General features: G+C 35.1%; 3 protein-coding genes and 1 long non-coding RNA gene across 5 annotated transcripts in view; 1 reads left to right on the forward strand and 3 right to left on the reverse strand.

Moving 5' to 3' along the window:
- Positions 1–21,271, forward strand: part of LOC117567062 (protein muscleblind) — a 203,697-nt gene that overhangs the window by 25,837 nt on the left and 156,589 nt on the right. The gene's annotated exons all lie outside the window — the stretch shown is intronic.
- Positions 8,332–8,966, reverse strand: LOC127565618 (uncharacterized). Of its 2 annotated transcripts, none has more exons than XM_052005030.1 (2): positions 8,818–8,966; positions 8,332–8,759 (listed from the first exon to the last, which is right to left on the reverse strand). In XM_052005030.1, exon 2 carries the CDS (start codon positions 8,734–8,736, stop codon positions 8,476–8,478), a length of 261 nt encoding a protein of 86 aa, XP_051860990.1. In that variant the 5' UTR covers positions 8,737–8,759; positions 8,818–8,966; the 3' UTR covers positions 8,332–8,475. The 2 variants fall into 2 exon arrangements, with proteins under 2 accessions (XP_051860990.1, XP_051860991.1); XM_052005031.1 differs by having other exon boundaries at positions 8,332–8,745; positions 8,818–8,932.
- On the reverse strand, positions 9,754–10,643 carry LOC127565619 (uncharacterized). The gene is made up of 2 exons (XM_052005032.1): positions 10,494–10,643; positions 9,754–10,424 (listed from the first exon to the last, which is right to left on the reverse strand). The coding sequence occupies exon 2, from the start codon at positions 10,407–10,409 to the stop codon at positions 10,152–10,154; it is 258 nt and encodes an 85-aa protein (XP_051860992.1). The 5' UTR covers positions 10,410–10,424; positions 10,494–10,643; the 3' UTR covers positions 9,754–10,151.
- Positions 17,894–18,601, reverse strand: LOC127565620 (uncharacterized). Its single transcript, XR_007954956.1, has 3 exons — positions 18,459–18,601; positions 18,121–18,401; positions 17,894–18,041 (listed from the first exon to the last, which is right to left on the reverse strand). It is a non-coding gene; the product is annotated as an uncharacterized LOC127565620 (long non-coding RNA).

A 21,271-nucleotide genomic window follows, 5' to 3' on the forward strand; every position in this document is an offset into this window, starting at 1 on the left:
ACTAAACCTCAAGAGACCACTGAAATTGTTGAGGTTTTTATACCTTGTAATGCACTTTCTACATTGTCCACAAATCATAATTCGTTCAATTTTTGGCCTCTTTGACCGCCTTTTTGATTGCTAAAACTACAGAGTGTATTCAAGTCGATCACTTTAATTTAATAATTACATCACTAAGTGGGCGGCTTTTCGACATGAAATTTTGTTGTTCGTATTTTTTATGAATTTTATTTGATAAATGAATAATAATTTTTAGCGCGATCACGCCAACAAAATCAGCGAGAGGCCAGGCTGGTAGTTTTACTTCCTGCTCTGACAACTGATGAGTGAAACCGATTTGAGTTCTATTCAGCGTTTATGGCAGATTTCATAAATTGATGAATGCTCTTAATAATATTTGGAGATGCCATAAAATGGAATGACCATTTACGTAATAATCTGAAATCATAAATATAAAGTTATTTGTCCTAAAAGGTGATTAGTGGCAGGCTTTCAAAACTCCACACAAAAAGTTCATTCTTTCGCAATAATTTTAAAGAAAATTTAAGGCGCTCATGAAGAAGAACATTTCTTCCTTCTATAGGTATAAATACCTACATAGATTTCAGGAACAATGCTCTAATTTGATTTAGCTGAGTTACTGGTTATACCCGCTATCCTTAGGATAGAAGGCTATTATAGCTTTGTGCATGCTGGAAATATATGTAACATGCAGAAGGAGTCGCTCTGACCCTATAAAGAATATACATACATATGTATGAATATTCCTTATCATCCATCCGTATGACACGCTAGATCTATGACGCAGCGCAAGTTATTTTTCAAAGTTGTCACGCCTACTTCCGCCTTCGCAAATCGAAACAAATTGAATAGTAAGCGTAATTTCGAAGCTAGAGCCGATTTTTGTACATATAACAATAACGACAGTATTTAAGATTCCTGGAAAGATTGTTGTATTGATCAGATAAAAATTGAAGTAGACGAATTGTGTAAGAAATACTTTTGTATGTTAAAAAGTTGTTGCTTTGGCTGACAATCTGGTATATTATGCAATCTACGGAATGTTATGAATGAGTAAAATGTCAATATACAAAATATAGTATTTTTTATAAACATATATTTTTATTGTACTTTTATAACAAGGCTTTACTTAATATGATTAGCAGGTACCTAACAATTAACTTGTTTTTTTTTTACTACAAGCATGCTTGCACTTACAAAATTTGTTATGCTTATCTCTTGAGTCTCTTTGTTCAGCGTACTAAATGATATGTGTATAGACATTTAGACATTTCCCATATGTGCAGCGAAAGTCTATAATTTTCACATAACAATAAAAGCTCATCGAAGAGAAACATCTTCCATCGTTTTGAGTATTTAATAAGATATTTTTATGATGGTAGTTACAACAACAACAAAATCCACCGCAGACAAAGTTTCGCTAAAACTGGCTAGTATTAAAGTAAATTTTGCAATGCTTAAAAATGAAGCAGTCCCGATTGGTTCCATAATTTCTTCCAAATTAATAACTTTTGTTAACGATTAAAATGATTAGTCAATTTAAATTTGTTGTGGTTAATTTGAAATTGCAGAAAGCCAACTTAAATTAATGTATTTGTGGCTTGTCTTGACAGTTTCCGACAATTAGATTGATTATGTATGTAGGTATTACCATTCAAATTGAATTGAATAATCCCATGCCAATAAAAAAAGAGTTAGATCAAACGTGTGTTGTATTGTATTGCCTGTATTTGTATTCGTTAATAATTTCAATTAGTCAGATGCCAATATTTTGGAACTTTATTGATGAAAACGCAAAGGTGAAATGCTGCATTTATTGTGAAACTGGTAAAATGTGGTGCCCCAAAATTTAACAAAATAATCAAAGGTTCCAATTAGCCAAATGCAGTGAGTTGGTCAATAAAACGTTTGTGATGGAAAGAGTCAGAGGTGAAAGAAGTGTTAAATTTGTCGAAATTGTTGTTGCAACATGCCATGACATGGATTTGTTTTGATGTTTTGTTTTTTTTTTGTTTTTGGGTTTTTGCTTTTTGCTTTTTGCAACAAATTGAATATTTTCATTGAATTTAGTTCTTTGGTGCAAGGACAGCAAGAATTATACACACATATATATCGAGGCACATACCATACAATAAACACACAAAACAAAGAAAATTCGAGTCCAGACGATGGCGCGACGTTGTTGATGTTGGCAACGCCAGCAAATCCCGTTCGATAGAGTTTTCTATTGAGTTTTGCTCGCTGGGCACATTCAATTGTAATGCCCAGGAGAGTGATTCAATTGAATTTGTTTGTTTTAGTATACGGTTCATTTATTTGCAAAAACGAATGAAAAACAGCCAGCATACGCATCGATATACACACACACACACACACACACGCAAACACTCATACCCACACATAGAACACACACGAGCCGACTTATGCTCCACTGTGTGTGCGCATATAATTTGAACTTTGTCGAACTTCCGGTCAAATGGCGAGCGCTGCTTGAATCCTCTTACTCCATTGGCAACGGCAGCGGCAGGTTTGCTTTATAACATATGTGTGTGTGTGTGTTTTGGGGGGCATACAAATGTGGCATTGTTCAAGTGCTGGAGTCAAGTATGAACTCCTGAATTCAGGGTGTAATTCTGAGTGTGCGTGTGTGTGTGTGTGTGTGTGTGGAGTGCGTGTCTGCAGAACTTCTTACATCTCTGAGTAAGTTGCTGAGGCCTCGGGGGAGCGCTTAAGATTTCATTGTGTAAATTTACTGCGGCTCTGCTCATGAGATTCACTCGCTTGTGTTCGTTGCTCTGTGTTTGCCTCAGATTGTTGTTGTTGGTGTTGCTGTTGTTGCTGCTGCTGATAAAGCTGCATATAAATGCAAAAGAAAATTCAAATCGCGAGCTGCTTAAAAATGAACAACAAATGAAAGTCCCATAGGTAGCAAACGATGTGCCCCAAGCATGGACCCATGTGGCGTATGCGCAACTTGCAAATACAAAAAAAAAAAAAAAAAAGAAAGGAAAAGAGGAAAAACGAGAAACGAAAAATCGAAACGAAACTCTTCATTTTGCTCGTTGTTAGCGTGGCAAAAGTTTTACTTAACTGCAATGCGTTGCTCACCTGTTTCTTCTTCGTCTGTCTGTCCGTCTGTCTGTCTTTTGATATCCCGTCTTTTGCTTCGCCTTTACTCGCTGAGTATCCTCTAACTGCTGCGATGGGGAGCGACGGCCCATCACACAGGCAACATTTAATGTCATGTTTGTAAGTTTCTAGACGATGCCAACATGCTGCCTCAGCCCGTCGACTCAACTCAACTCGACTCCGTCTTCTGATTCCTTCCGGTCGCGCCTGGCACTTTTCCATTTTCACACTTTGGTTCCATGGTGGCTTTTGTCTTGGTCCTGATCCTGCTCCTGCTCCTCACAGACTGTTTTGGCCTGTCGCCCGTGTTGGCATTTTGGACTTGAGGTTAACTTGGGGTTTAGGTTATAACTCGCTTTGCTTTTGCAGTTCAACCCAAGATGCTTTAACTTTCTTCCTGCAATGTTTAATTCAATGAGCCATGAGCTGGCTTGATTTGCAATAAAGTTTTTCAATCTCATAATTTCATTTAAAGATTTCCTAGACTCTTGCAACTTTTAACTAGAATCTTATCTTTTATACATTCCTATAAATATTTCTAAACTTGATAGTTAATTGCTCAAGAGTTGACAACACATTTCCCTCTCTTTTCGCTCTATCCCTCTCCCTCTCTCTTTCTCTCTCTCTCTCTCTCTCTCTTGACATGTGTGCTTGATTATTTCACCAGCAATCCTATTAATATTGAGCAACAATACGTTTAGAAATGCAAACTAACAAGAGGAACACATCAGCTTAAAGGCTATTGTGCTGAGATGGGGATGGGAGAAAGATTACACATCAATAAAGAAAGGAGAGAGAGAGAGAGATGGGAGAAAGAGAGGAGTGTAGCTATGCATAACGTTCTCTGTCTTATGACTAGATGACAAAAAGGATTTGCCATTCGCTTGTTGTTTTCGATGCTAATAATGCTGATCTGATTAAAGACAGCGACAATGAGCCGCAGGCCACGTTACGAAAGAGGCGGGGGAGAACATATAAGTGATACACACACACGCACACACTAACACACACAGATAGACATTCTAGACAGTAAGAGATACATTTACATAAGTTTCAGACACTGCGCATAAATTATGCTAAATACGAAATGAAATCATGAACAAAGACCAAATGTCTGAACTGCCTGACGGATTTCCAAGCTTATTGACATTGTCTTGGCAGGCAGACAGTCAGAGAGCGAGACTTGCCTCATTAGCCCACAAAATATGTGTCATAAGTTGAAAATTTTGAAGTAATTAAATTTAAATTGAATTCAGAAGCCAAGAGATTTTAACCAAAAGAAAAAACACATAGCAAAATAGCTGAGAGCAGGAGCAAAACTTTTTTAATCCATTGCTCATTTGTTTTTTTTTCTTTTTCGGCTGCGCAGAAGGCAAAAGGTCGCAGTAATTGTTAAAGAGTGTTGCTTCTGGCGCACATAAGAGGAGGTTACTCAATTTTCTGCAGTCTGTGTAATTCCCAAAAATTTAAAACTTTTAACGAGAAAGTTTTTATGCACTCGCATAATGCTTCATACAATGCTGATTAACTTTATTCCACATGCTTTCAGTATTTATATATTTCGAAATCTTTCAAAATACAAAGCAAATAAAATAAGCAAGAAAGCTTCAGTAAAAGCAAAATAGTGCGGTATTATTTTTAAAATATACCATATCTCAAAAATACTAAAATATGTCGATGGCCGTATTTGGTATATCGATGTAGTACAACATTCAAAATATACAATTCCTAAAATATACAGAGTTAATGTACCGCAAGAATACTAAAAAATACCTCTGGCCATATTTGGTATATCTATTACTGCACTCGAAATATATTATTGAGTATAAAAATATACTAGAGTATAAAATATACTAGTCAAAGCAGCTGAGAACCGATTGCACGAATTACATCGTCTCTGCTGTAGACGCTGATTAACTTTATTCCACATGCTTTCATTATTTATTTATTTCTTAAAATACCAAAGCAAAGAGAAGTGAATTGTAAATTGGTAAATTAAATGATAAATCATTGAGCCTGTCTCTTTCAACGTGGCTTAAACAAATCATAGAAAGGTTTGAGAAATGGCTGCAACGTTAAAATATTGTAATTACAACCAGATAAACGACGTTTAGCTGCTAAAATAAACACACATATGTATCAATATACTATTACCATACACCATGCCACATTTCCGTCTTCCCATAAACACACACACATAGATAACATATGTAAGAGCGTATCGAAAATAATTTCATATAAATTGCATCCGCTGCGGTCGCTCCAAATGACTCACAATTAAATGCGATCCGCATGAAGAAAAGTAATGCCAAGCGGCCGCGGAAAGCGAAAGCGAAATAGTTAGTTATTTTGCAACATGCAACCGCAGCAACAACAGCAACAACAACAACAACAGCAAAATTTACTGTGGCGTCTCGCAATAATTGCGAGCAAATATTACATGAAAGCTAAGACATAGTCGAAGTCGCGACGCGCTTGAAACTTGTTGGTGGTGGCCAAAAGCGTCATTCGGGGACTGGCCTCACCCAACACACTAACTGCACATTATCGAGGCTGTCGATGACGATAACAGCAAGTGCATTAGCCACAGCAACAACAACTGCCAAGGCTGACATCATAATTATTGTTTGAGCTGCTGCCGCAGGCTCCAGTAATTATGCCAAAAGCGCGTTTGTTATGTGAGAGTGTGAGTGACTTTTTGTAACGAAAGCAATATTAAATCAAAATGGAAAAGTCGAGGAAAGACGTGAGCAAAATTGATCAGTCTGCACTCACAATTTATGGTAAAACACTTTCAAATACTCTACAATATTTATTGTAATACAATTTGTTGCATATTTCTCATTGTTGTTTACAAAATATTCCGCATAGAACCGCATAATCTAATAACGTTGCCTATAAATAGGTTTAACAAATAGTGCAAATAGTTTATGGTGTCCAGCAAAGAAAAAGAAAAACTAAGCAAAAAAGTGGCGGCAAAAGAAAAGTGGAAAAAAATTGCTGCTAATACTTGAGCTTTGGTTTTTAGAGCGTTCAGCGTCAACATGTTTGTGGCGTGTTATGAAATCGATGGTAACATAATTACACAAGGCAACAACAACAGCTGCACAACAACGCTGGCAACGAAGGAAAAGAAAAACAAATTGCAAAAAAAAGTAGCAGAAAAATGCAACAAAGATAATTACACCATCATAAGTAATTCATATTCCTAACAAATAATAAATGTAAGTTATATATAACTCGATTATGATTTTTTTTTGCACTTTAAGCGGTAATTATAAAATATTTAATTTAGAAAGAGAAGGAATTCAATAATTATGTGAATAATGGGTTGTATGCTTTAGGTAATATTTCTTATTTAATGCAATATACTACGAAATATAATTCTTCAGATGTTGAGTCTGTGCTACTTATTATGTATTATTATTCGTAGAATTTGTGTCCCAGCAAAGTTATAGTTAATTTTTATTATAGTTGTATATTTATATATATATATTATAAAAACAATTTTATTAATAAATAACCTATTTTATTTTATTTTTTCATCAAATATTTCTTAAATAAATGTTCTTAAAAAGCACTTCGAACTTTCAATTTTAGAATGTCTCTTATCAAATTCCGTTTCATCTCAGGTTCATTGAATCGTTGCATCATAGTTTCATCTGCCATAATATCAGAGTGATGGTAGGAATAATGGTCCACAGGTTATAACAAAATTGTACAATCGCTATTCCTGAGTTTTCAGGTGGTCCTTCTGTCATTGGGATTGCCTCATCTCCAGCCATGATAAAATAAGTTTCAAACTAAAAAAATGTCTTGATATAATTTTATGATAAACTGAACAAATTATATTCATACATATATATTGACCTACTGTCAAGTTTTGAAGTTCAATGAACAGGTTGCGTAGACAAATTCTTTTTGTTGTTAACAAAGCCGATTTGAAATAAGAGAAAGACAATGCGAAAGCATTGAGAAGTGTTATCAAAAATAAGTTGGCGTATACTTTTTAAGATATACCGAATAAATATACCGAAAAATATTATATATGAATATAAAATATACCGCAATTTATATTTGGTATATCAATATACTACTATTTTTAATATACATATATCATAGGGTAAAACAAATATAATATAACACATTATTAAGCAAAGAAACTAATATCCGACTGCAGCAGTCTCGGCTGCTGATACTTTATATGATAGGTTCGGATATGTTTGATACTTCCTGTTACATTTCCTGCTGACACAAATTTATAATACCCCTTCACCCTATGGAAAGCAGGTGTAAAAATATATCATTATTGGAAACTGATGAAGTTTTTCACTTTGAGAGTAAATAGATCGAATGTTGACAACCGTCACACTGTGCTAATTGACATATGCATTTGGTAACGCACGCTTCCCTTCCAACTCGCTCTCTCTCTCTCTCTCACTTTTCCGGGTCTTTCTGTTGCTATTTCCCTCTGCAGATTGACAAACATTCAGTCGAGAGGCCATATATAGTATGTGGTATGTATGTACGTTTGTATGATAGCTGTCGTGAAAGCGAAAAGTAAAAGATGTCGACCAACGGGTGAAAGAGAGGCAGAGAGAGTGAGCGAGGGGAGGAGAAACAAACACTGTGACTGGCTTCATTTCATGTGATCCAGTTTCCCGTTATCCATTGCCGCCGTTGGCAGCGATTTTGCGGCGTTTTTGCCCCTCTAGCATGACATAATGACGCGCGGTGCGTTTGCGAATTTGATTGATTGATGGTGCTTTGGTTGTTGGCTGCATGTGCTCTGAGGCTACGCAGAGCTGAGCTGAGCTGAGCCTTGGCTGAGAGCAAAAATTGATGAGGTGTCAACCGGTTGCCAAACGTGTTACAAATTAATGCAAATGCAGTGGGAAATAATATTTATGTTTGACCGGCCATCAAGTCTGCACTCGGCATATATTTACAGATTTGCAAACTGAGCTCCAACTGGTCCACAAGCTTCACCCATTTGTTTGTATATTTGCCAAGTCATTATCACGATGTCTTCATTCAGCATCACGCTAAGCATGTTGATATTGTATTTACCATTTGTCACTCGTTTATTTAGGTTATGTTTTTATGCAATTATAGTTTGCTTTTTTCTGTACCAGGTTAATGACATTTGTGGTAATGTTAAATGTAAATGAAAATAAACACTTAATTATACAATTCGTTTATTAATATTTTTGTAATTTGTTGCATTTGAACTTGCAAAACCCAAAACGAGTGAAAATTTAGAAAAACAAGATAATCATTTATGCATTGTGCTAAATGCAATTTTCAGTTTCTTCGCATTTCGGCCTAAATTACATCAACATCCAAGACTTGCAGCTTCGATTCAATCTGCTCCTCTTCCGGCAACTGGGATTCTTGCTTCTCAGCAATCTCATCCTCATTTTTAGATTTCTTTGATCCCAGATTACGCAATTTTAGCCACAAGGCACGAGTAGAAAATGCAGCCACAGCGGCGGCAGTTAGCCAAGCATCAGCTTGGAAGAGTCCATGAGCACCAGAAGTGGTCGTCTTTGGTGGTTCTGGAGTGGCAGCAGCTTCATCACCCATTGTTGAATACTATAGAAGGAAAACTGATTTCGAATTAAACTTGAATTTTAACAAGAAAATTTTTTTTATTTTTCCACTCACTTAAAATTGGAAAATGGAAGAGAAATTTATAAAAATTTGATTACGTTGCTTTCAGATCGGAGTACTGAATGGGAATGAAAAAGTATTCTCGTAACAATACCAAAACCAAATTCGAATCATAGGAAATGCTTACTTAGATCTACTATTTGTGAGTGTATTTAACTTTCACAGAAAAATTTCTGTCTGTTTTGTCCTACTGCAAAATACCTTATTCAGACTAGCCGAATCTAGAAAGTAAGACAAGAACGGGTTGTGAATGATAAGATTGATTTTGAAAGTGTGGCCGAATTGTTATCAAACATTTTGGTATTTTCAGCCTCTTATTTTAGTTAAAAATTTTGGCGCTTCACAAATATTTTATTTTATAATATAATTTTATAATTATAACTCTTTCAAAAGAAGCCAAGAAAAAGACAAGCAAAGAAAAGAAAGAATTTAAAACTCATATCTGAGTCTTATTTCGATTAATTTGAGACAGTCCCACCGTTTTTGAGTATCATCATATTTCGATCTTATATCCCATCATTTGCTTTTCGAAAAAAAAAAACGTTTTTTATTTTGCCTTAAAATTGAACTAACATAACCAAAGTAAGCTTGTTATTCATCACTAGCTGCTTGGATAAAATATTTAAATTTAAACAGCTATAAATTTACAAATGAACAAAAATAAAAAAAATTTATAAGATTTGATATATATGTATTACAAGAATAATCTTTAATGCAAATTTTTTATATTACAATTCATTTTTATAATCATTGGATAGTCAATGCATACAAAATGCTTGTATCAATTGAATTTTTAATCTGTAGGCAATTATATCAATGTTTTTATTTATTATAGGGTAACAACTTAAGAATATATTGTACGAAACAAAGCGGACAACTTTTTGCATATAATTTATACAATAAAGCAGCATTTATCAGCTTCATTTAGCCATTTTTGTTAATGTGGCGTAGTTCCAAATTTTACTCAGTAGACTTGTTCAGAAAATTAAAGCAGATCCGCCACAATAGTAATATTTTTTATAAGAATGAAAGAAATAAACATTTTTTCCATATACAAAGTGAATGCCACTCTTAATATTTATTTATCAGCTTATTATGTTTGTTCAGTTTCTACACCTCACTTGTCATCGCAGCACAAACGACATCTCAATTAAACAATTAGGCAACAGCAAAATTTAAGACAGCGTTCTAATAACTTGCGACCCCCCTAAAATCGCAAGAATTCCAACGTGTTTTTTGGTCTTCCATGTCATCAGTGTCCTTATATACAATGTGTAGGTACGCAAATGTGTATTGTTGTGTTGTGTTAGTGTAATCCGTTTTCCCCGCTACATGGGGCAGACGTCAACGGTCTGAATCAGACCTGGAGGCATCGGCTGCTCCTCGAGCTCCAATTCATCATCATCAGCTTCATCCTTTGATTTAGTCTTTGCCGCCAGCAACTTGCGCATCTTCAGCCAAAGGGCACGAGTCGAGTAGGCAGCCACAGCAGCTGCAGTTAACCATGCGTTGCCATGAATGAGGCCTTGAGCTCCCGAAGTCGTGGTCTTCACTGGGGCAGGAGTGGCAGCTGCTTCATCACCCATTCTTGAATATTAATACTGAAATGAGTATAGAAAACAAAGTAGTTGGAATTAACTTAAAAAAAAAAAAGGAAATATTTTTCATACCGAAAAATTGGTTTAGTAAATTTGAAGTTGAATTTGAATCTTGTATTCCGTACGAGCACAAGGAAACGAATGAGGAATAAGAAAGAATCTAGCCGGAAGGTTCAGACTTTCAAATCCATAGCCAAGTATGATCTAGAATAATGACTGACAAATCGTTAAAGCTTCAAGCCAACTAAGATCTAGCATTTGTTAATTCTAAAATAATAATAACTGACAAATCATTAAGGGCATCAAGTTGATGTTCTCATGACTTGATTTCACATTTGACATTAGAGTCCATTAAATTAGCTGAAGTGTATGCAGTCTGTATATAATTTATCTTACTCTGTCCACGCAGTGTGTGTGGGACAGAGTCGAGGTTATGTATATTTCATAAGTTTATGAATTTTGTAACAAGTTGTCGCATTTGAGTGTACGAGCTCTGTCTCCAGCTAGCTCGAGCTACGCATCGTCAGTGCTGCCAAGCGACAAATGACACAACGCAAACAAATGCAATTTGCATTTGCATTTCGTCTATGTACGTCTCCCTCAGTCTACTGTCTGTGTGACAGTGTATCTGTGTGCGAATGTGTATCTAAGAGTGCGCTTATTCGTTTGAGCTCACACATGTCACTTGCTGCATGGTGTTAATTTCATGCGCATACATACGCAATCTGCAACCCACATCCGTATCAGCTACAGCTAACAGCCAACAGCTCACAGCTCACAGCTCACAGCCAACAGCTACCAGCAACAGTAGCTGTAGCAGCAGCAGCAGCAGCAACAGTAACAACTCCAGCTCTCAATGTAAGAAACTGCTACTGTTCCACGATTTTGTTGGCTTTTGGATTTGCATATGACCACAAAATATGTACGCTTCTGGCGGGAGCTGGAGCTGAGTTTTCTGATTGGGCCACTGAGCTCGTGGCTGCTCAAGTTGTTGTCAGCACTGGGATTGAAGCAATTCGCAGTAAATCGTGCAACTGTTGCTTTATGAACTTGAATTTTCAACTCTTGGTGTCTGTGTAAAGATTTAACAACTAAAGCTGCATTTTAAACCAAACTAAGTTTTTCTTTATGCAGCTTTTTCGGCCATAACGCTAACATTCTGCTAAACAAACATTCTCAAAGACTTTTCTCAATGTTATCTAATAACAATCGGTAAGAGTCTAGTTCAAAGTTTACGAGCCTTAAATAGAGAAGTTAGGGGACTGCAAGTATTCGTCTGATAAAGTTAAAGAATAATATAATATATTCAGTGAGTTTGCATGGCTGCAACATATTTAATAACATGAATACCAATGGACTGAAGATCACCGAATTTAAAGAAAATAACCATTTGTGATATTTTGAAAACAAAGAATGCATAAAAACTAAATAGTAACTATGTGATCAGTAATCATGATCCCTAATCACTACCTTTTCTATTCAGCAGGTAAAATTTGCGACAATAAATCAATTAAAAAGTTGTTTGGGTACAAACAAAAGAGTATTAAACAAATAGTCCTATATCTGGTAATAAATACTGCAAGTCGATGTTTTCATTTTCTAAATTCGATAAATTCAATTTCGATTGAGATTTCTGCATAAGCGCATTTGCTTTAAATATTATTTTTAAATAATAATTTAAAATATATTTTTATCATCCCAACCAATTGTTTTATTAAAAAGTGGACCCATAGCTTGATATTTGAGGGTATTTATTAGCTATTTTTCGACTAAATAAGTCGTGATTTCTTTATTATTATTATTATTATCTATTGAATTCCCTTTCGCTTATTGTTCTTTAATGCCTTGAACATTGAGCAATCAAAAATGTGTGTTCATATGTCCCAATTAAATACTGGGTAATCCGAAAGGAATTAATTTTTAATTAATGATTCCAAGTCTGATTTGGATCACTATTTGTTCCAAAATTTCATGTTTAATGTAACATACCCAAGTCCAAGTCAAAACCAAAATCCTTTGGGCTTCCACTTGCCACTTGCGAGTTTCGAATCTACAAAATGCCTTTCAGATTTAAAGGCAACAAAGGCAAACGCTTTTCTAGTGGAACACGATTTTGTACAGAGCGCTTCAAGCTCAATACAGCAAAATTTCATTGTTTTAATGCATTTGCTATAGCAATCGTGCACCGCCCGAAAGTTTTGAGGCGTTGCAAAGGGGCGCTGGCAGTGGGCGTAAACTTTTCGTTCGCTCCCACTGCCAATTTTCATTGTGTGCAATTGGAAACTTTGTGTAACAATAAAATTTTATGCCAGGCCTCGGCAAAAATAAAATGAACAAAAGAGAAAACGACGAACAAAGCGACCAGCGAGCAGCGAGCAGACAAAAACAAAATGCAACTTCGTGTCTACTATAGCCTACTTATGGGCCCAACGAAATGATGCTAGTGGCGACGAATGCGAATGGGAATGACGATGGGGTGTGAGTAAGGATTGTTGAAACAGCCGCCACGTTTAACTCACTGCATCCGTAGCGACTTCCGTCGTAGTAAATTATGCCCAATGTCTCCTTTTTGTACCCTGTACTAAAGAGTAAACAAAATACTTGCAACTGTCACAAGGTTTTGGTGGAAATTAAAGATTATACAAATATAATATGTGAAAAAGTCGAGTGAGCTCAGTATTATGTTTTAAATATACTAAATTAATATACCAAAAATACTAAAATATACCGAAATACATGTATGTATGTTATTTTGATAAAAGAAGTGCTCTCAACAAAACTATATAATTATTCTGAAAACATACTGAAATATACCGAAACGTTTATTTAGTATATTAATGTCACAAATGCGCTAAGAATGGCATATAAGTAGCAACAGTAATGACAAGTAAGGAGGTCAAGTGTACTACTTAAATATACCAAACTAATAAAAAAATACTGAAATATAACGAAAGGTTGTTTGTTTAATTTTAATAAGAAGCATGTATGCATGGTATATTGCTGTCACAAGTGCTCTATGAATACCATATAAGTAACACGCAGTATGAAAGTCGATTGTGCTCGGTATTATATTTTAAATATACTAAAAAAATACTGAATTATTAGAACACTTATTTTTTTTATTTTGTTATAAGAAATACGTTTACCGAAAAAATTCTGAAAAATACCGAAATGTATATATGGTATATTGCTGGAACAAGTGATCTAATAATAGCACACAAATGTTCATATAGGATCCAACGTAAGCTTAAAGTGATATTCTCCTCTTCTCTTTTTGTTAACAATTTTAAATATATTTTTTCCATTTCAACGCAGGGTATTCGATTCATCGAGTTCCTTAAGAACGCCATTATTTTTTTGTAGTATTACTTTTTTACTTTTTATTCCTCTTTTGAAGCTCATAATTGTTTTTGTTTGCTTTTGTTGTGGCCATTGCCTTTGCAGGCGCCTAAAAACAGCAACAACAGTAACAGTAACAGTAACAACAACAACAATAACAATGGGAGTAAGAAAAATGCAACTGCAGGCGCCAAGGGTTTAATTTATGAACTTTGGCCAGCGTGCGTTTAATTTATTGAGTTGCTGCTGCTTGGGCGCAAGTTTAATTAGCAGGCAGGCAATAAATTTTGCATCTGACCTTTTGCGAAATGCGAAATGTGAACAGCAGCCAAATGGCGGAAGCCAAAACCATGTCTACAGCTGTAAGCGCGATGATCGATATGCGGCAACAGGCGGCTGCCATCGACCATCGACCAACGACCGATGCAATTGTTGTGTGCAACATTTCGATTTGAGTGACATTTTGACATATTCCACACACTGGGCACAGATGACAAGAGAAATATGCAGAAATGCAAACAGTTACCAGTTACAAGATTGCAATATTTATAGCGAGAAATGAGCATCGATCAAATAGAAAACGATTTAACATAGTGAATTGCAGAATGAATTACAAATACGTCACATTAACTCGCTGTAAATAATCCGTATTTCTAATGTCATTAAATTTACATAGTATACAAGGCAATTGCACTGATTGACATACGCCATTTGCACCATAATGTTGCTCTAGTCCTTCTGCCAGCGACGCGTGTGTGTCATTCGATGACGATGACGATGACGATGACTAAGACACACGCGCCTCATTAGCTATCAGCAGTCATCACCTCAACTGCTTCGGAGTCCATTCGATCCATTTCGATTTATGGCCATTCACTGCTCAACTTTATCCATCGCCCTAATGCCATTTTAGTTATCAACTTTTCCTTTCATTTCGCTGCAGCAACAATGCTACACACACACACACACACACGGAAACCCAATGAAAACGTACAAAGCACTTTTCGCACGCAGTTTTTTTGCTTTGCGTTTGCGTTTCGCTTTTGGTTTGGGTTTGAGTTTGAGTTTGAGTTTTATGCCTTAATGCCGATGTCGTTGCGTTGCGTCTCCACGTTGTCTCGGCGTCTTTTGCCTTGAAAGCGCCATAAATCTTTTTATGATTTTTGTTTAGCACCAAATGACTTTGTTCCTTGTCTCTTTTGGCTCTAACTGTGACGCATACAAATTTCTATGTGTGTTTGCTAATACGAACGCGTCGCCTCGCGTCTCTCTTGCATATTGTAGTATACTATATATGTACATATATTACTCGTAGTTTATTTAGTTAGCTCGCTGAAATTTTTAACAAACATTTTGTGGCAGCACGCAACGCCATTTTGGCGACTGCCATCACGAGCACAGCACGCGACCTCAACACACACACAAATACACAAACAGAAATAAAAACAAATACTAATACTACAAATACTATGTATATATATACATCGCACGCATTCACTCAGAATCTGGACTGAGACTGGCTGGGCTTTTCCAAGCATGGCGCCGCAGAGTGACACCGCCGAATGAGGCAGCAAACCGATGCGATGACGAGCGCGCCACAGTTGGTTTGGGTTTGGCATAAGTCAGGCGCCAGCTAAGTTGTAAAATTTCCAAATGGCATATAAAAATCGCTGGAATTGTTGTCGTCAAGCCAACTCCCTACTGTTGTTTCTCCTGCAGGGCCAAAGAAGTCAACACACTCACTGTTAGGGGGCTGAGCACGAGCTTGCTCGCGATATATACGCGAAAAGGAAACCCAAAGCGGAAGTGTGGCTAAATTTCCTTTTCCATTTGTAGTCCATTGAACAAACTGCAGTACACTTATATAAAAAAACATAATTACAGGATTATTCAGACTCACATTTTAAAGTCACTAAAATTAACGATGCCGACACAACAAAAATTTTAAATATTCCACATTATAATCACCTTCTATTTAAGGAAATGGAATGCTTTTATTTTAGTCATACAAACACTCGACTTTAATCTCTATACAGATGAGGTTACAATTTCGAGCATCGCATTCTTTTAATTTCCAAGGATGTAAAACGTCCAAATCATTATTAATTTATTAATAACTATTAAATTGTTTCCTTAATTAGTTACTTTAAATATTAGAAATAGCTCAAAAATTCTCGTTATCATTTCTTGTTTATCAGTAATTTCACTGGCACTTCAAATCCTTCGAATTTTATCACTTTACTCTCTATATGTCAGATGTGAGAAGTATACAAATAAAACTACATTTGATAAAAACTCTACCTTCACTTTAGTTTCCTTACTTCATTCTACGAAATATGTTAAAATACGAAAAAGCCATTAAGATTATTAAGATAAATTCTTTAAATTTATTAATTTGTAAATTAAGTGTCTAAATCTATTTGATTTAATTTTCATTTCATTAGAAAATCATCAAAAGTGGTTAGCAGACAAAAAAGAAATGAGAAGATGTTTTGTTATTGAAAAGCTTTAGGCAAATATTTAGAATGAAATTTTAAAGAAAATGGGAAAACTTTTGCTTGTACCATTTAATAGTAGTGGAAATTTATTTGCTTCGAATAAATTTTGGCAATCACGCATCGTGAACACGAAAAGCAAAGGAAACATTCTTTGTCTTCATATACAGAATTATGAAAGTCTATGAATTTTGGCAAATTATATAAAGAATTTATTTGTACACAAAAATGAATTATGATTAATGATTTAATTATTTATGATTTATAAGTATTGTCTAAATTTTAAGAGGCTTCAAATTTTCATTAATTACGATTTTCTATTTGTATTTTTTGCTCTTTTGTTCTAAGATCTTATAAGAAGTCTTATATTGTCTGCAATTAAAAACAAAAGAATCTATCCGGATCTACTAAAACTAAAATGATTAGTCTCATCATTTAATAAGTAAACAAAAACAGAATCTATTGTAAAGGCTTCCCCTGTATATTTCGAGTACTAACCACTTTAATTTTAGTTTTTTAGGGTATACATTAGATTGAAACTATATATGCATACATAAGTATCTACATACATCTAAAAATACAATTTATTGATTTCACCATGCACCATTTTTGTGGAAATGCATGTACATACATGAAATGCATACATATTGTATTTCTTGCGTTACATAAGCAATTAGCATCTATGCATAGTTAGAAACAATTATATTGATTACCAACTTCAACTTTCCATGCTCTTAAAATAATTTGCTGCTTTAAAAGGCTTTACACTTACCTTGAGTGGCCTTGGACCTTAACGTCACGCAATTAAGGTCAATGAGTAATAAAGTTGTGAGTTTCTCCGCCAATAAAAGTGTGCTAAAATGTTGGAAAAAGTTGTTATAAATTGTATTACATAAAGCAAAGGATACTGAGAGGGGAGCGGGAGTGGGAACAACCCCCGTTTGCCGTAAGTAAAATGCGAAGCTGACACAAATGACAGCACACAAGAGTAAACGGGCGATGACAGCGGCCACTTTACATATATGAAATGTACATATGTATATACATAATGTAGTTATATATGTGTACACAATGTCACAAACACTTTTACATACAGACCTCTGCTATACAAGAGAGACTGTCAGAAGCCAGCAATGCAAATTAGCGCCGCGTTTTATGCAATGCCGTCGAGTCATTAACACATTGACATAGGCGTACTGTGCGTCTGTGTGTGTGTGTGATGGAGGAGTGCGGGAATGTGGGTGTGAGCTCCGCAGACCTGTGTGTGTGTGTGTGTGCTTCGCAGTAAGCATTAGTGTCATCATCATTTCTGCCTGCACATTAGCGTCACCGGGAATTCACTCAGAAAGCTCAACGCTCTTTGGCCCATAATTGAAATTAGCCAGCTCATAAAAAAATGCACAATTAATTGCGCATTGCCAGGGATTTAAATCCAGGTACAAAAGCATAAATATTAAGTATACGACACAGAGTTACCCTGGATTCCACATTTAATATTTATTTCAAATACACACGTGAATGACTTTGTATCGGTATACCAATATTCATATTAAGAATTGAGAGAATTGATTTTCTCAGCACTGTTATCCATGTATGACAATAATTAGAGTTTGTCATTTTCCAGTATAAACAAAGTAAATGATTTTTCGAATTACTATACATATTTATTTATTCAAAAAGGTTAGAAATGGTTAAAATAAACACTAACTTATTTCTAAAGCACTTGCTATACATCATTTTCCAAGTGTCCCACTTTTAGTGTGACCGTTTTTCACAACATTTGTGCCTAAATTTGACATGGCAATGGTAAAAAGCAAAAATTTCATGGCCACACAACAATTATTAAAATAACCCAATGAACTCACTTTCTCTACACCAGAAAATGCCTCCACCCGCTTTTTAATTATTATTTTTGCACGTGATCGATTTGCCCATATCATTGCAATTTTTGTCCATTTTTGTCGTCTGTGAAACAGCTGAGTTGGCATTACAGTATCGATACCCTTTTTATATTTTGTACTGGGATTGTAACTACGAATTTTTAAGATGAGCGTTTTTTGTATATGGAGTTGCGCAGAAATACAGCGTTTTAGTTTATCTTCTACCGAGATTTTATCCATCTTTAAAATTTATTCTCCTGCGTTCTCTTAAAAATAAAAGTATTTTATTTATTTTCCATATTTTATTTGAATATTATTTTTACTTAGTTAATATAGCTGTTTCATTGTTTTTAATACCACTCTTTTTAATTCTCACTCTCACTTTTAATATCACTCTCAAATGTAGCTAAAACGGCAAAACTATTTTCACTGAATTCACAATTTTGTTTACATTTGTTATATTATAGTTATGATCAAGTTTTATTACTATTCTAGCAAATTAAATAAATTTGAATAAAATAAAACACGAAGCAAGCATAGATTTTTACACATGAAATAATTTTAAGCTATATTAAGATAAATTGTTTGAAAATAAAATATTGCATTGACCAATTAGGCAATATGCCGAAATAAATCTAAAACCAAATAAAATAATTATTCTGTTTAGCATACCCTAGACCTTAAAAAGTGTTGTCAGTATTCACCAGCAATGTGGTTATTTTTATGCCTTGCGTCAGAATTGAAATTTGAGCACATCATTATCAAGAGACGGCAAGCCAACAGCTCGGGGAGCACAATACCTATTGAAAAATGGAAGCTGAAAACTCAGCACCCGCTCTTTGCTCTCCTCGCTCTCCTCACTCTTCACCCGCTTACACACTCACTTGAACACACATTTAAAGTTGATGTCAGTTTTGTGAGGTAACTGCTGCAGAAGTGCATGGCCCAAATCCGGCTTCAACTTAATCCTAGTGCTTGGCATTGCTTTGGATCAACTACTACTGCAACAACTACAACTGTAGTTGTAGATGTAGATGATGATGATGATGATGATTATGTGGAGAGAACGACAACGTTGACAATGATGCCATTGAAAGCACTTTTCGTTGCATTATGTGGCAGCGCCTCTAAGGCACTGTTTACAGTTGAGGCTGTGCAGGAGATTGAGGATGAAGGCATGAGGAGGGAGGGCATCGAGCAGCGACTGCTTTCGGGCTGGCAATCAAAAAGTCATCAAATATGAATTTTACGCTATAATTTTTCACCTGTGCATGTGCGAGTGCCATTTTTATGGCTTTTTTCCCCCTGACGTGTACACACTTTTAGCTTACTTCCTTCAAGTCAATTGCATTCTTGCGCATTTCTTAAAGCGAAGAAACTTCTCGCTTTGTTTTTTTTTGTAGTCTTTAATATATTACTTTTTGAACGGTTTTCTTTCTTGAATATAATTCAACGGAAATGTAATGAGCTTAGAAGTTTGAGCCATACATAAACGACATCGAAATTTAGGAACAAGTAAGAAAGCTACAATCGAATGCTACTACTTGACTGTGGGATACCTGATACTCATTTCGAATAAAAGTTAGACAGTGCAGTATACATTTTAAAATATACCAAATTAATATACCACAAATAAATATACCGAAGTGTATATTGATTTAGTGCTACATTTCAAATATACCATAGATGTTTACCAACATGCTAGGAATATACCAAGGCCTTTATTTGGTATATTGATATAGTACTACATACAAAATATACCGTAGATATTTACAAATATATATATATATATTGATATAGTACTATAATCAAAATATACCAAAGTTATTTACCAACATACTAACAATATACAAAAGGTCATATTTGGTATACTGGCATAGTACTACATTCAAAATATGCTATAGATATTTACCAAAATATTTAGTATTTTCGTAAATATCTATGGTACATTTCAATATACCAAATAAAGACTTTGGTATATTTTTAGTATTTTGGTAACAACTATGGTATACATTGAATATACAGCTATATCAAGATATCAAAAATAGCTTTGTATTTTGGTAAATATCCATAGCATATTTTGAAAATATGTTATATACCATAGATATTTATCAAAATGTAGTATTTATACCGAAGGCTATATTTGGTATATTGATATTGATTCAAAATATACCATTACCCTACTGAAATACCTTCAGCGTCAAATATGTATTTATTTTTTTATTAGTAAACTCGAATATAAAAGTCTATCAGAAACTTCAGAGACTATTTCTTAACTTATTCCCTCTTAATAAATGTTTCTAGAACTTTGGAACAGTTTATTAAAAATTATTCAGATATGAAAAAGAGCAGCTTCAAAATGTATCCAACTATTGCTTTGGCATTGCAAATAGACTCTCAATTTAGCATGTACATAATTTAGTACTTTAATGCCACCTGACTTTCATTCAATGCATTTCACTTGAGCTGCCTCTAATCATTTTCGACACTTCAAAGAGCAAAGTCTTGTAGCACACAAACAAAGCTCGTGAAGTATTTTGAGTTAGAATTGAACATGTTTTTCTTACTTTTCCACTATTTTTTTGTATACACAATTTCTTTGTTTTATTTATTTATTTTTATTTTTTGTGCTTTTTATTTTCCCTTTGCTGTTTCATGTGAAACGCTGTTGTGCTCTTCGCCAGTGTTCGGTGTGCTGCAAAATTAAATTAAAGTTTATGCAAGCGTAACGGCAGCAGCAAAAATCATTTGCCACAAAATCCACTAAAACCCAATTTTGTGCAACAAATAAAATGAAACACGCACAAACAAGGAGCCAAGAAGCAGCAATGGCAGTGGCAGTAGCTGAGTCTGAGGCTGAGGCAGTGGCAGCATGTGTGTAGAATGCGCAACGTGCAACGGAATGAGACGGAGGGCAAGGACGAGTCTCTCAAGTCTCTCTCTCGGAGGCAAAACTAGAAATAAAGGCAAAAAACATGCCTCAAGACGATGCTACGAGTCTGCAGCTGGATGGATCGACCATATCTGGTGTGTCTCGGCCTGGCGAGAGAAGTTGCTGTTTGGATGCTGGGTAAGGGCTTGCAGCTGTGGTGCAGATAAGCAAAGGCAACGGCAAAAGCAAAAGTTTCATTCTTTT

The sequence above is a fragment of the Drosophila albomicans genome, chromosome 3 (genome assembly GCF_009650485.2).
Source record: "Drosophila albomicans strain 15112-1751.03 chromosome 3, ASM965048v2, whole genome shotgun sequence".
Lineage (NCBI taxonomy): Eukaryota > Metazoa > Arthropoda > Insecta > Diptera > Drosophilidae > Drosophila > Drosophila albomicans.

Coding starts and splice junctions, on each gene's coding strand:
- LOC127565618 (XM_052005030.1), bottom strand. CDS start 8,736: ATGGGTGATGAAGCTGCTGCCACTCCAGAACCACCAAAGACGACCACT.
- LOC127565619 (XM_052005032.1), bottom strand. CDS start 10,409: ATGGGTGATGAAGCAGCTGCCACTCCTGCCCCAGTGAAGACCACGACT.